The sequence below is a fragment of the Cicer arietinum genome, chromosome 4 (assembly GCF_000331145.2).
Source record: "Cicer arietinum cultivar CDC Frontier isolate Library 1 chromosome 4, Cicar.CDCFrontier_v2.0, whole genome shotgun sequence".
NCBI classification, from domain to species: Eukaryota; Viridiplantae; Streptophyta; class Magnoliopsida; order Fabales; family Fabaceae; genus Cicer; species Cicer arietinum.
The window spans coordinates 64,097,032-64,113,553 of NC_021163.2; the positions used below are offsets into that span (position 1 = coordinate 64,097,032).

A 16,522-nucleotide genomic window follows, 5' to 3' on the forward strand; every position below is an offset into this window, starting at 1 on the left:
ATTCAACAAAAGTTTGAGATAGAGCATCATTTTTCAATGTTCACATTTCGAGTCAATGAAAAAAACTGCGGGGTAAGATTTAGCCATTCCTTTTTTCTCCAAAGACAATAAACTTACTTCATCTTTTTTGAATTTGAACAATGTAGGTTTATAGTATGAAATAATTAGCAGAAACTTCCTTTTTTTTTTTTTTGACAGAATTAGTAGAAACTTTCTTCTTATGAGATACTCCCCCGTTTCATATACTTTTAAGGTAATGCATACATCTTAAGAAAATGATTATGTAAAACAATATGTTATGACTAAAATATAATGATACTTTTGTTACTTGCCCACCATATACTTGCAACTATAATAATTTTTTTTGACTCAGATGCAAGTAATATAATAAATAAGGGTAGCATTGTAAAAAGTATTAAATGCTTTACCGGCATTCTAATATAACAAATAATGCAAGACAATGAAATATTCCAATGTGACACTTAGAATATAAGATGAAGGGAGTAATCCAGGAAATACAAATGAAGATGCTCTCAAATTTTGATGAATGCAATATCTTTAGGAGGGAAAAAAACCTTATAAATTGATACACAATCCATGACCATTAGGCAAACTCAGAAGTCAATTTATTTAACTTCCCCTATCAAACCATTCGTAATCGATGAAGATAATCTCCAACCAATTAAGGGCTCAAGTGAGTGAAACTAAATTTCCAACAATTTTGTTGTTAAATCATAGCAACAACAAAAATCCGACCAAACTTCTGCAAAATCTTGGTACCTTGAAATGAAAAGGATACATTGAGTGCACAATAATTTCCAATTCCACCTCTTCTAGATTTTAGAAGATCTTTCAAACATTGTTCACATAGAGAAAGTCCTAAAATTAGGGGATATGTTGTTGGCTTGGTGGCTGAAGTTAGGGAGTGGACTAATAAGGAGATTGAGGGTTCCACCCCACCTTCGACAAAATACTAACAATATTAATAATACTAATTAGTAACATTGACAATTGAAAAACAAAAAAAAAAAACCTAAAATAGATACTTAATTCTCTTCACAAATAGCTTATAGGCAAGACAGAGAAGTACACCAAATTTAAAGCTGGCGTAGAACAGAACTTGCTAGTGTTTTGATTTCTCAAAAACGGTTGTGAAAATTAACTAACCAAATACTCTAGTCATAATAATTCATAAACAAGAAAAAAAGTGTAAGATTCATATTCAAACATGAAGAACAAAAAAAAAGTTCAGTTCAATCTCACAGCACAGTTATTTTAAGCTCATTCCAGATCTAGAACGCTGAATTAAGAGTAAAGTGTTTGTTTCAGCTTTAATTTAGTTTAACTCTCACACAGTAAAGAAATGAAAAGTTTCAAGAGTGGAAAATGCTTAAGGCTAATGCAGAAGCTGAGGAACAGTGTACTCATAAGCAAGAACTGAAAATATACAAATTAAAAATAAAAATAAAAAGAATAGTTGAAAATGCTTTTTATTTGAAGTTTGAAGCTAAACAAACAGAAGTTAACTTACAGTTAGAGATTGGAAGAGTAGCGCCATTAGAGAGAATGAAAAAGTTGGTCAAAACGGTGAAGTGCTTAAATGAAGAAACATGCGAAGAACAACACACACAGTTTAAGGCGACACAACAAAATGTGCTTTCTTTAGTTTTGGTAATGTCACCTGCATTAACCAAACAATGCATAAAATGTATTACAATCAAAAAAATGTGAAAACACTCAAATATTAACTTAAATATTTTTTCTTGAATTTAAATTTAAAATGTCGTAGTTGTATCTCTCGCACTTGTATATTAATTTATTCATGATATTAATCATTTTTATTAAGAGATAATTCTTTATTGTTAAATTGATCGTTAGATTTTATAAATTTAAAAATATATTTATGAAGTTGTGATGTGCAGTTCAAAATAATTTATTTATAATTTTTTTTTTAATTTGTAAATGAAATTGTAAATACCACAAAAAGTTTACAAATATAATTTCGAAGTTTTGAATTCAAACCTAAAATGCAATGTTTAATTTAATAATATAAATACTTATCAATTAAATTAAGAAGAACTATATATAAATTTTTATTATTAGGGATTATGAAATAATATTTTAATTGAATATGTCCTTTTTTCCATATTTAATAAATAAGTAATGTATCATAATTTGTAATAGAAAAAGATTTTTGAAAATCACAATATTGACTGACATATTATAGTTAATATTGACTCACATATTATAATTTGAAGAATGTATTTACTAATTTGCTAAATTTAGAGATTAATTAATTTTACAGATATTTAGAATTTTGGCGACCAATTGACCGTACTTTCCAAAAATGGTATGAATTGCATAATAATAGTAAAATTAATTTAATATGTTATTATTCTTATAACCTGCGATGCCAAATTGCGACTATTTTTATTGTAAAAAAATAACAGGACCACACAGCTGAACCTGTTGTGTCAATTTGTACGAATAAATAAAAATAATATTATTACTGATATTCGTGCAGACACGAGTAACTCTGCAAGCCGTACACACCACAACTGTGTCATTCGTCATCGAGTGCCAACGTTCTTATATATTTTCAACTTTTTTGTAGTTAATTAATTTAATGAAAGTATTATAATTATACTTTCTACCGCACTTAGTTTCATTGATTAAAATTTACATAATTTAAAAATTATTTAGAAATTATGTGAAATACATATGTTTAATTGAATTTAAAATAATATATTATAAAATTTATTGTTTAGTATTATTTTTAATTTAATTTTTGCAAATGAATATTAATTTTAGTTGGTAAACTCCGTTATAAAGGTGTTGGATCTAACTCTTCCTATAAGTTAAGGATCTTATCGGTTGAAAATATTAAAAATTTGAAAAAAAGTCATAGAAAAAATATTTAAATTTAAAATAAGTTATATGTTGATAGAATAAGAAAAGATACAAACTAAATAGAACGTGATATATTTTGTAAGAGGGTGTTATCTAATTTAGGTTTTTTCAATACATGTCGGTATATTCTGATATTTCTAAATGGTTTTATATTAAATTTAACTTAATTTTATATTGAATAAAATTCAACTATCTAATCTTCAAATAATTTCTAATAACTTTATAGTTATCTGAAAGACTTTTAATTTAACTTATATGTTATTCATTTTATTTATTTTTCAATTAATAATTTAAAATATTTTTAGAGGTGAATGCACTCTTAACTTGAATTTTACTATTAAACTTGGATTCTACTATTTTATCTAAAACTCATCATATTAAAAAAAATCACATTACAGTAATATTATAGTTAATATTGACTCACATATTATAATTTGAAGAATGTATTTACTAATTTGCTAAATTTAGAGATTAATTAATTTTACAGATATTTAGAATTTTGGCGACCAATTGACCGTACTTTCCAAAAATGGTATGAATTGCATAATAATAGTAAAATTAATTTAATATGTTATTATTCTTATAACCTGCGATGCCAAATTGCGACTATTTTTATTGTAAAAAAATAACAGGACCACACAGCTGAACCTGTTGTGTCAATTTGTACGAATAAATAAAAATAATATTATTACTGATATTCGTGCAGACACGAGTAACTCTGCAAGCCGTACACACCACAACTGTGTCATTCGTCATCGAGTGCCAACGTTCTTATATATTTTCAACTTTTTTGTAGTTAATTAATTTAATGAAAGTATTATAATTATACTTTCTACCGCACTTAGTTTCATTGATTAAAATTTACATAATTTAAAAATTATTTAGAAATTATGTGAAATACATATGTTTAATTGAATTTAAAATAATATATTATAAAATTTATTGTTTAGTATTATTTTTAATTTAATTTTTGCAAATGAATATTAATTTTAGTTGGTAAACTCCGTTATAAAGGTGTTGGATCTAACTCTTCCTATAAGTTAAGGATCTTATCGGTTGAAAATATTAAAAATTTGAAAAAAAGTCATAGAAAAAATATTTAAATTTAAAATAAGTTATATGTTGATAGAATAAGAAAAGATACAAACTAAATAGAACGTGATATATTTTGTAAGAGGGTGTTATCTAATTTAGGTTTTTTCAATACATGTCGGTATATTCTGATATTTCTAAATGGTTTTATATTAAATTTAACTTAATTTTATATTGAATAAAATTCAACTATCTAATCTTCAAATAATTTCTAATAACTTTATAGTTATCTGAAAGACTTTTAATTTAACTTATATGTTATTCATTTTATTTATTTTTCAATTAATAATTTAAAATATTTTTAGAGGTGAATGCACTCTTAACTTGAATTTTACTATTAAACTTGGATTCTACTATTTTATCTAAAACTCATCATATTAAAAAAAATCACATTACAGTATAATTAACTTGAGTCAAAACCAATTACTTATCAAATGGGAAAAAGTCTGCCAACTTTTTTTTATTTTTAAAATTTCCCATTTTTATTTGTAGTTTATAAAACTTAAATTCAACGTCTGAAAAATGTTAACAAATGTCTAAGATATTAATTAAGAAATTAAAAATTAAAATTTTATCTTTAAATTTGTATGTTCAACTTTATCAAAAATCTAAATGGTTTTTATTAATACAAAATTTATTTATTTTTCTTTCAGAAAACAAAATTTATAATTTAATACGTTAATAAATGTCCGAAGGAAAATTAATTTTTTTCACGAATGATACTTATCCTCATGCTAATTTATGGATGAGGTCCACGGGTGGACATTCTTTTCATGTGCTAGTTAGTTTTTTTTTTCTTGTTTATTATATTTTTAATACAAGTTTACAAAAATATTTTTTTTATTTTAAAATTAAATTTTTTAATCCTCTATTTTATATTTATTGAATTTTAGTCTCGAAACATAACTTTTAACCATAAAAATTGTTACTGTTGATCTAAAAATTATGATTTTTCTCGTAAAAGTTATATTTTTTCTTTAAATTTATATTGAGATTGTGAATCACTATTTTTAAAATTAAATATCACTATTTTATAGATAAGAACCATTTTTTTAGAACAAAACTTCAACAAATGGTAAAATAAGTGGACAAAAAAATTTAATTTAAAAAAGTGTTAATTATGAATGTAGTAAACTAGAAAAATTAAAAATGTAAATAATTCTTTTTTTTTTATTGTACCACAAAACAATTATATTCGCTCTAAGGTAAAGGTGTAAAATAAAATTAAGTAAATAGCTAGATTTCTCAATTTAAACTTTTAAACTTGTAATTAAACATTTACGTATTACCTAAAGTAAAGGTAATCTATATGTAATACGTAATTCTTTGGAATTTCTTTATTGTTTTAGATTCCACGGACATCTTGTGCCTTTCCATTCTCATGCATTTATCAGATTTTGTTTGATTCTCGTGTACACATGTCTAAAACACAAAAATACGTGAAAAATAACTTATCAATAAAATGACTTATGCAAATTCTACTATTATCTCACGCTTGAAAACGATGTCGGAACTTTAACCCCTAACTGTTATAAAGTTAGAGCTACTCTTGTGTGAATTGTGAATTAAAAAAAGTAGAAGTTTTACATATAAAATAATATCACATATTAACATTAACAGTTTTTATAAGTTAGAAGAATCACAATTACTGTATGTTCTAAATAATATTCAATTTTGTGATATATTATTTTTATTATTTTTACACGTGTGGGTTTGAGGTAAGTGATATATTATTTTTATTATATGGAAAAAATAAAAATAATTTTTTAGTGTACTTTTTTTTATGTCATCCACCGAGTTAACAACTGATTTGATATGTGTTCAACTCTTTCCAATTTTTACACGGTAGTTTTGCAGACTCAATCAAACTGAGCGCGCGCAGTTTCGCTGATTCGATCAAACTGAGTCATGTTTTTTACTTTACTCAGTTGCAAAATTCCTATATAAATAGAGGATTCCGCTCAATTTGCGATTTACACCAAAACTCATAAAAAAGAAACTCAAATTTTCTCTCTTGTCCATTTTCTGCTTCGTTCCAAATATATTTTCATCTTATTTACCAAAAAAAATCACCCCTTTAAACTTTTAAGTAGTCATAATACTATATTTTTGGGGACATTAATTGTCATATTTAGATGGTGTAATTGTAGAACGATTTTTACAGTAATAAAACTGATACAATGTTTCTGGTATGTTTTATCTTTGAGAAATAGTAGTTGATCGTTTGTTTTGTATAAATTTTGAGCAATATTATAAAATATTTTAAAACGAACAACCTAGTTCACGACTCAACTCAATAATTTCTTCGGAGGCTGAATAAGGTTAGAAGGTGAGAGATGTATTTTAAAATTTGAATTGAGTTTAACCTAACTTTATAAAATTGGTTTGCAGGATAGAGATCTAGATTTTTACCACAAGTTTACTTTTTTGAATTAACCATTTGAAGTGTGATTCAAATGATTTAATAATAAGTGATTTGATGAATTTTAATAGATTTTGATAATGTAATTTAATTGGAGTTAACGCAACTCTACAAACCAATTTGCAAAGTGAGTAATATCTCCCAATTTTAACATGAGAAAAAAAGAAGACACATTGTTAGTATAAAATAATATTGTACTAACATTAAACGAGTATATTTTTATCTGTTAAATCATAAAGATATTTTGAAAATAGTTGTATACATAACGGAATGATAAAAACGTTCACGTTACATGTTAATTAAACTCTTTAAATATATTTTGAGATCATGTTTTATTCATTGTATGACTCTTGATAATAACATTAAATAGTTTTTTAATATATAGTATAATCATGTTAAATTCGTCGGCAACATTAATCACAGTTAAACGAACCAAAGTCATGTATCTTCAAATTCGAAGAAATTCAATAATGTAGCCACAACTTGCTCTTCATTTACTATATTTTATAAGTTGTGGGAAGATTCAGAATCAAACTCATACAATAATAATGCAAATGGACCACTTGACCAGTTCAATTCATAGGAGTCATATTATTGCAACTTACTAGGCATGGTAGAATATTCGAATTCCATTCATTGAGTGTGTGATGTTTTTTTGACAGTATCATGTAGATAAATATATCTTTTAAAACATGATTTTATGAATGTATAATGTGAATCAACTAATGACAATTCAATAATGAGCATTAATTAATGCATATAAAAGAATGACAATGGTATTAATTAACTGCTTCTCTAGCCATATAAAATAATTGCATTAATTAACCACTTCTAACAAATATTTGAAATATCAGTTTATTTTTCTTAAAAATATCCTATAAATTATTTGTCTCGTGCATGTAACATATTTTATTTGTGCATATTTATACAAAAGATTTTTTATATATATTAGAAAATTGAGTAGAAAAAAGAGTTTGAAGCATGGGTTAGCAAGCAAGCAAGGTCCAGATTGCAGAAATGGCAGGGGGAGTGTAAGAGCACGTGGGGGGGTGATTGATTGGAGACATTACATTGCTACATTGTTCAAAGGTAAAAAGCTAAACCAACAGAAGTAGTAGGGTCTGATGTTACTGCAACTAACGACAACACTTACCAAACAATAAAAGGAACAAATTGAGTGAGTGAATGATGTGACACACACCAAGCTAATCAGGTACTTTGATTCTACAACTTCATAGCATGAAGCCAAAATCAATTTTATATCCACCTCTTCTCTCTAATCTAGTGTTTTGAAAGGTTGGTCTATTGTCAAATGGTGTGGATTTTCCCCCCTTAAACCATCGGATTTATAGAGTATCATAAATTTCAGATAAACTATTTATAACATTATGAGATACTTCATTAAATAACCAACATTATCACTAGATTTTCAAAAAACAAGGGTAATTATAATTTTTTACATAATACAATTTTGATCTCTCGTGCTTTTTTGAACAAATTAGATGCATTGACTTGCCTAAACTAAAAATAACTAAGCCCTTCAGATTTTCTGCATACCATCTAATCCCAATTATACACTGAATAGCTATCATGGAATTCATTGTTCATGTTTGGCAAGGAATAATAAGAATCATGCCATGTGATGTGAGGAAAAGAACAGGGAAGTGCAAATATATTAGATGGGAACAACGCTCCACGAAACATGAGCAAAGATGTGTCGAGAGAAAAGAGCCAAATCAAACAAATTAGCCTAGAAAAGAAAATACCCAATTTTGTTGAAAAGACATTAAATTTGAACTTCATACACAGAAAAAGACATATACAAAGTTAAGAGTATAGTATAGATTACAGAAACTAGTCTAATCATCAAACATGACAGACTGTAAAACTAAATAACAGAAAGTGCAATGACAACAATAAGGACATACAAATCCTTTTCATGTTAGAATCGTGTCGATTTCGATTTCCTTCTAATCAGAACCGTCCGGGAAACTGTCAAGCGCATCTTGTTTCCCATTGACATAGAACTCAACTACAGCATTCATCCTTTCAAGTTTATTAGGATGGTAGTTAACATGAACAATCACAGGCTTCAACTTCTTGAGTTTAGCATCTTTTCTTACAGTCTTAAACAGAACCTTACTGTTCATAAAAAGGTACATATCCATTGTTCTTTTGGAAGCATGAAGTCCATCATAACCAGGATGTGAAGGGAAAAACAGCAATTCATTAAAAACTGCCTGATCCCATGCTTTTGAATCTTTGGAAAGCCGGTCAGCAACGCGATCCAAGAGCTCGATTGAAGGAATTGTAGGTCTTATGTAAAAGAAGCCAGAGTTATAAACCCATATTCTCATGGTATGAGCATATCTTGCCCAACCCATCGAAGGTTCGTCGAAGACGTCATTAAACCCATATGCCGTATGATTACTATGACCATCAGACATGGACTCCACATCTGAATCCCTATAAATGTAATCGAAGGGGTTCTGCAAATACACAATATCAACATCCGAGAGGAGAACGCTGTAACCCAGTTGAAGAAACTCTCTCAAAACGCGAAATTTCAATCCAGAGACAGCATGGTTCCCACCCGACTTGGCAATCGAATCAACACCTTGATCCGGGTCTCGTCTATAGACAGGAACATCATTCGACTTACAAAACTCTTCAATTCTGTCATCCAATGCAACAACCAAATAATTAGGAATTCCAACCCTTTTGATATTTGTGAACCATACTTGCAACATCTCCAACACATTAGTGTTAGCAAGAACAACAACAATCTCTTTATAAATAGCAACTTCCTCCAAGATTTTGGCCAATCTAGGGTTCACTGAATCATCAGGAATAACAGGAGGGTTTGTTCTGAGAGCCTTGACAGTACCGACAGGACCAGCCTTGTGGTTCTCACCAAGCACAACAAATTGTTCTGTTGCCTGACCCTTTCCTTGCTCTGCTAAACGCAGCCTTTCCATTAGACCTTTCACCTCCTTCTTCAGCTCGGAATTCTTCTCTTTTGCTGATCGAATATCGAATTTCAACGCATTAACTTGTTCTGGTGATTCGCACGCAGAAGAAACCATCTAACAATACAACAGAATAAATAAATAAATAAAATAATCCTAAATAAACTTTCTTTAAATTTGGCTCTTCTAACTAAGCAGTTCACTCTAGAGTGTAAAATAAGTGATACTTGTTATTTTGAAGAGGAAATTATTTTGAATTAAAGTGACACTAATGACCATTTGAACTAAGTAACTTTATGTTACATAGTCAAACTATTACAACTAAGCTAACACCACATGGATGTTATGAGAAAATCAATGATTGTTATTCAGAAGCATAAATGAATTGTTATACTTAGTGCATGTTTGGTTGCACTTTTGAGGCAGTCAAAATCAATTTTGAAAGGGTAGAATTGATTCTAACATGAAGTTATGATTTGTAGCTTTGGTGTCTAAACGTACTTTTTAACTTTACATTCATCTCACTTCTAACTAAAATGACTTTTACAAAATCGATTTATTCAAAATAAATTTTTGTCAGCCCATAAACAAGCACGCACTAACATAAACCAACAATTGAGATTACTTAACTAGCCCATAAATTGAACTGTTCACTTTAGAGTACAAAAGATTAACATTTAAAGAAAAAAACTGAAATGATGTTGTAGCAATTATGAGTTTTCTAAATAAGTTGAAACAAGCTATAGAACTAGATCAACATTTTTTATATTACTAAGTTGGAAATAAAATATTTTAATAATTGAAATAAAAAGAATGAAGCAAAGAAATAGAAAACTTTGACCTTGCGATTGAGAGTGGGAGGAGTTGGTGTGGAAGTGAGGAAACCGTGTGGTAAGAAGAAGGCGAAGATGGAGCCAAGAAGAACGCCGATGAAAACGGCAACGGCGATCCGAGAAGCGGTGACGGAATGGTTTTTATCTCTGGTAGTGAGTAACGCATCTCTACGACCCGCCATTGTTGTTGATGTTCGATCCAAACCCTAAAAAGTCAGCTGAAACAACACAACTACTTCATACCTACTGCTCCCTGCTCCAATGGTTTTTCAGAGTCGTCGTTAACTGCTTCGCTGGCAATGGAATCAACAACACATTCTTACCACTTAATTATTCACTTAAGATTACATAGTTCCATTATTATTACAATACTTATAAAATGACTGAATAGAAAAATTAATATATGAAATTATACTTGTTTATCAAATTAATTTTTAAATTTTATAAATTAATAAAAAATATTTTAAATTATAAAATACCAATTAAAATAATTTATATTTTAATTTTGTTGTCGATAAAAACTACTATGTAAAATTTTATAATTTTAGAGTTCAAAGCATTAATGTGTTTAGTATAGGGTTCAAAGCATTTTCCTCCGTAAACTATGAGTCTATCTCTAATCCTTTTAGTAACTGGATGACACACTTATTGATATCTTGACTTTAATTAATGGTGAAAGTTAGTTAATGGTGGGATATGAGTTGATCGATGTTTAATTAATGTGTTTAATTGCATAATTTTTTTATCGTAGTAAATATTTTTTGACATGAATTTTAAAAGATATTAGTACATTATTCAAGTTTATAATATGTACAATAATATAGAAATAAATAAATATACAATTCACCGTGATAACATAAAACACAACAAAAAATTATATCCAATAACCCACAAAATGATAAACAAAATTAAAAATAAAAAATAATATAAATAATTTGTCCATTACCATAAACTTATATCGTAACTAAAATCCAAAGATTTCACATTCAACCATCATCAAGATTAAATTTGTATCCTTTTCACACGGTACACATCACAATTTTTATCTAGATCATAGTTTTAATTATAAATAAAAGTAATAATTTCACTTATTTAAAAACTTTTTAAGTAAATGCAATTATTTTTTTAATTTCGTAAAAAATTAATATTCTCAAATATAATTTATGATAATTTACTCCATAAAATTAAAATTAATATTAGTTGAGGGGATATTTTAGGAATAAAAATATTAAATAGAATGAAAGTAAATGATTACTTCTTTCCTTTTATTTGAGACGGTAAAGAGTAGTTAGTTGTACTTATCTTTAAACATTCTGAAGCATGCAGTAGTACACAAATCAAAATCAAAAGAATGTAAAAAATCAAACTAAAATTAACAAGCTGATCAACGGCTCGAATTCCTTCCCACCTGTTGTAGTTGTACTTTCTATCATTACTACATTATATATATTTTAGACTATAATTTTATTCCATATAACATTCACGGACCACAAATACTATTAATCAAAGACATAAGTTGGGCCATAATCCTATGGAAGATGCAGATATATGTAAAAATAAAACGATAAATTTTAAGAGATTATGCCATTAATGCCAAAATATAAATAACACTGATTAGTGTTAGGGGTGTATGTATATCAGACAAAATTCGTTTATTTGATTTAATTACAACACTGGTATCAAGAACAATGTCAACCCAAAAGTGAATAGACTCAATACATCATTCGTCAACCTTAACATTTTATTTCATTTAAGTCCAACTAGACATAAAATTTTCACATTTTAGGAACAAGACGGTTGGAAAAACCCAACCGGAAGATAAAATGGCCGAAGGAGATTTAAAATTCAAAACACATATCTCAACAGAATGTGACTAACAAAACTTAATCACTTAAAATACCAAAGTAATCACCTGAGGACAAAATGTGTGTATATATACAAAGGGGACACGGCAAAACAAATTTACGCATCTCCAGAACCGGTAATATAAGAAACAACAACTGTGGTATCATCAAGCTTGCCACCATAGTAACGAAATCCAGCATCTTGAGCAGCAGTTGAGAAAGGAGTCTGTCTGTCTTTATCCAGTGCCCGTTGACGTGCCAATGCAGCTATCTTCTGAGCTGTGACCTGAGGGCTTAAGCCAGCTCTTACGCCGTGAACCACCACTGCTGTAATCTCATTATTGTACAAGTTATCAAACAGCCCGTCCGTACCAGCGACTATGACATCTCCAGGAGCAACAGCTACTGTAAACACCTGATATAAACAATACAACCCATCTAAGCATCGTACAAGGATCAACGAACTAGATGCATAGAACCAGACATCAAACGAGTTTATTCTCCAATCACCACAACAACAACAAAATCTACTACAAACCCTGAATTATTGTCATTGTTAAATACCATATAAAGAGAACATTTACAAAAAGTTACCTCAGGGCATATAAACAAGACATGATATTAGGCAGAATTAGTAATAATACTGATACATGTTTGTTAGCAAATCCAGTCATGTGTGCATGTATGTGTTTTGTAGCAAAGTCGCCAGCACACTACAGAACTAAGGCCTCAAACATAAATAGGTAGGGTGTGTGCACAATTAGATCAAAATCTTTATAGATCATATACTACGTACATAATATGCTTGACTCAACAACAATTACTTAAACAAAATTATCTTGAGCTGTTTATACATTATACAACGAGTTGACAAGTTGGCATACTAACTGAAACTAGGATGGATGAGTGATTCCTGCCACACTAAAAACCACCATTTAATCCTAGTTGAATTATTCAAAATTCTACCTATTTTTCTGGCAGCAGCATAACTCTTTATTGAATGCCCTGACTTAGTTTTACATTTTTGAACCACACTCCCCATTCTATCGACTTATACATTATAGGCAGTGTTTATCCTAGTCCTTGTTTGCCTTTTCTTTTCGATCAAAGTCCTTACAATCTGGATTAGAGTTAGCTTTCGCATAATTAGACTATTGCACGTTAAATTATATATTCAGCCTGACATTTCAATTAAAAATATCACTTGGAATCGGAGCTAAAATACATAAGTGGACATCGTACGCAGGACCGAATAGTTTAATTTGTAAATATGAACTTAAAAGAATGGCACATTTAAGGGCCTAATTGTAAAACAATTGACTGAATAGAACACTTCCTACAAACAAGGATTATAAACTTTATTCAGACAAATATATATTTCAGGAACTCTTCAGAGGCTACATTCATACACAGGTGAACAGGTAATTATGGAATTTTATCAATTGGAGAGTGATATACAGAAAAACCAGCAGATCCTGGTATGCATTTATTACTGGACTAAGGGAAGGTACATATGAAAGAATAGCATGTAAAGAGTCAATACCTGACCAGAACTAGGTAAATCACCATTTCTACCACACTCCAACTGATAGGTGAAATTGAAATCATGCTGCTGCACTGGAGACCGGAATATGGTGCAACCATCACGGATAACCATAAACCCGCTGTCTCCCAAATTAATAGCATTAAGCCCCTGTGAAAAGAATGCTCCAAATTAGAGATCTCGTAACAAAGATTATGAAATAACATATCAAAACCGATTTTCATAAGTCACTGTACACCTAACCAATTCAAAATATGAAGCACAGCAAAAATAAAGGTGAATCAAGTTCCAGGACAAAGTATTGTAATGGTATTTTACTATTTTTGGAGTTCAAAAGTACTCAACATTAAGTGAACTTATGCTTTGACAAGTCCAAGACCAACACAGAGTTATAATTCAAAAAGTTAAACAAGAACATCGATCACTTTTATCCTACATAATTAAACGCCATTTTTTTACACCATTTTTTTGTCTGTAAACTATTTTTTTACATCATTTAATCAAATCCAGCCAGCTAAAAAACGTAAGAGTGGACAATCTAAAAATAAATTATTTTGAAGGCCATACATATATCACTGACTACTTTTCTAGTATCATTCAATCGAAAATAAATTTACCAAAAATAGGGAGACAATCTTTAAGGGCTGAAAGCAATCACCAAAAGACCATCATAATATTCAAAATAGATAGCTGAAATATTAACAAAATAGATAATTGAAATATATAAAAATAAAAAATAGATGCTATTCTAAACTTAATTCTACTCTATCAGCATTCTACAATGCTTTAGCCTTAAAGAACTGAAGCCTACAAGTCAGTGTAACAGAACCAAAGTTCTTGCAATACTCATAAAAGGATGGCATGAAGATGGAAAGTAACCTGATCAGTAAGTGCAATGATGCATGCTGTAGATGACCCCTTAGCTTTTGTACTTGAGTGTGCTTTTTCCAGCACCCTAGCTGGGTCAACTGAACCTTTGGGCTCCTCCTGAATAGCATCCACTGAATGGGACATGAGCTCACGAGAATAATATCCAGAATCAACACCAAGATCTGCCCAGCCACCAACACCATCTGCCACCCCTATTGCTTGTTCCTCAGAACATATAAAATGAGCATCTTCTCCACCAGTTTCTTCTTTATCAGGATGAGGCAAATAGCATGATCCTGATACCAACTTCAGGGTATTCCCAGAAGGAGATTTCCTGCAGTCACCACATCGACGATTAATATTGCAAATTCAGAATATATTTAGTCAGTTTATATAGTCTCCAGAAGTTTTTGGTTACAAAGCCTGTGAACGATGCTAGTTGATCCAAATGTCAATGGGAAAAAATTTATAACAATGAAGAGTCAGTGAGAGTGTTTTCAGCTAAATATTGATGCATGTATGCAAATACAGAACTATATATTAAGTTACTGACAAATCCGCCACTTTCAAGTCATTGATGTGAAAATCACTGGTTTAAAAATGCCAAATGTAATAAATTATGAAGGTCGTCAAACTTTCTTATATCAAGCGAAACATAGAGCCTTTTATAATGTAGGGTCTTCGAATCTTTGGCAAATAGATTACTCAACGTTTAATCTTGACAACTAACCTTTCAACTACAAAAAAGGGCTTCAATAATTGTTTTTAAACTAGTGAACTTCCAACCAATCAACTTAGAAAAAAGATTGTTGCAACTTGAAGGATTGTTTTACAATGATAAGATAAAACTCCATTTACAGAGATATAGCACAGCAGAAGTTTGACAGTCTACAGCTCCCTATGTCCAAAGGGTCGAACTTCCTCTCAAACGACGGGACAGTGTTTCCTCTAATCCCCTCCTAAGCTTTATACTAACTAATCCTAACAATGGGAACTGGTAACCATCCTATTTATATTCCCAAAATAGCACCAGTCAAATGCAAATGTTCAATAAAGGTCAGCTTCTCAGTGTTTTAAAAACTTTTAATGCTAAAAGAGCTTGGCGATCCTTTATAAGTAAAGATGGGATTCAATTACAACCATATATCTCGTTCACAAAATAAAATACCCTTAGATCATAAATGGATGTTTTATATAACTGACAGTCAAACTACATAGAACATATCACTAAAACACACAGTGAATGAAAAGCAGCACTAGAGTTTTATAGTATTGATTTAAATGCAGATAATTGATATCTTTCATGCTATGTTAATAGTGAAAAACACAAAAGGGAGACAACTTACAGTTCGGTTGAATCTGCAGAATTCGTTAGCTTCTGCTCACGGGCAGAAGTGTCAAAAGGCACATCATGTGCAGGACCAACAGAGTCACATGATGTTGACGAACTATGGAAATCTCCATACCCTGACTGCGTGTAACGGAAAGAACTGTGCCAACTCTTTGCAACATTACAAACAAAATAGCCAAAAATTGCATGGCTATCTGGCTGCTGATGGTTATTCAAACTCATGCTCAACTTTCTACCATTCCCCAAACCAGTGTTCAAGAAGACATTAGTCCTATTCTTCAAACCCTTACCACGCTTCAGAGTCAAGTTATCTACAGAGCATTCACCAACAAAAGTCCCAGGTAATCGAGCAGCCATTGTTTTAATCTGAAACTTGGCACCAGCTGAAAACTTATCTGTTCCAGAAAGGTTACAATCAATGTGGTATCCACAGACCTGAATCGAAGGCCCGGATACAGACGGAACCGAAAACGTTCGAGACACCGTATCAACTACAGACAAGGTTTTTCTTTTGCCTATAGATTCAGGACTTGAAACTAAATCAACCCCGGGACGAACTAACAGGGTTGCCTCCAAACAAGATGAAGTTGATTTATTCACAGAATGAAAAAACTTAGAACCACCAAACCACAACTTCCCTAATCCAAAAAGAACTTCAGCAGAGTCCTGAATTCCAGTTTCTTTCCCT

At 30.0% G+C, this 16,522-nt stretch overlaps 2 protein-coding genes and 1 long non-coding RNA gene across 5 annotated transcripts in view; all 3 read right to left on the reverse strand.

Moving 5' to 3' along the window:
* Positions 1-538: 538 nt before the first annotated feature.
* LOC140919930 (uncharacterized) lies at positions 539-1,774 on the reverse strand. The gene is made up of 2 exons (XR_012162603.1): positions 1,532-1,774; positions 539-973 (listed from the first exon to the last, which is right to left on the reverse strand). It is a non-coding gene; the product is annotated as an uncharacterized lncRNA (long non-coding RNA).
* Positions 1,775-8,194: 6,420 nt separating this feature from the next.
* On the reverse strand, positions 8,195-10,572 carry LOC101505446 (arabinosyltransferase RRA3-like). Its single transcript, XM_004499078.4, has 2 exons — positions 10,235-10,572; positions 8,195-9,510 (listed from the first exon to the last, which is right to left on the reverse strand). Exons 1-2 carry the CDS (start codon positions 10,406-10,408, stop codon positions 8,395-8,397), a joined length of 1,290 nt encoding a protein of 429 aa, XP_004499135.1. The 5' UTR covers positions 10,409-10,572; the 3' UTR covers positions 8,195-8,394.
* A 1,287-nt stretch (positions 10,573-11,859) lies between these two features.
* Positions 11,860-16,522, reverse strand: part of LOC101505781 (probable protein phosphatase 2C 55) — a 6,004-nt gene continuing 1,341 nt past the window's right edge. For 2 of the 3 annotated variants that reach the window (XM_073367766.1, XM_073367767.1), the window contains 4 exons: positions 15,830-16,514; positions 14,493-14,817; positions 13,614-13,763; positions 11,860-12,485 (listed from right to left, as the gene is read on the reverse strand). In XM_073367766.1, coding sequence (XP_073223867.1) covers positions 12,189-12,485; positions 13,614-13,763; positions 14,493-14,817; positions 15,830-16,514 — 1,457 coding nt within the window. In that variant the 3' untranslated portion in view covers positions 11,860-12,188. The remainder of the gene's footprint in view (positions 12,486-13,613; positions 13,764-14,492; positions 14,818-15,829; positions 16,515-16,522) is intronic. The other variant, XM_027333815.2, reaches the window with a different exon arrangement.

Coding starts and splice junctions, on each gene's coding strand:
- LOC101505446 (XM_004499078.4), bottom strand. CDS start 10,408: ATGGCGGGTCGTAGAGATGCGTTACTCACTACCAGAGATAAAAACCAT. Junction 9,511..10,234: donor CTCCCACTCTCAATCGCAAG/GTCAAAGTTTTC, acceptor TTGTATTGTTAG/ATGGTTTCTTCTGCGTGCGA.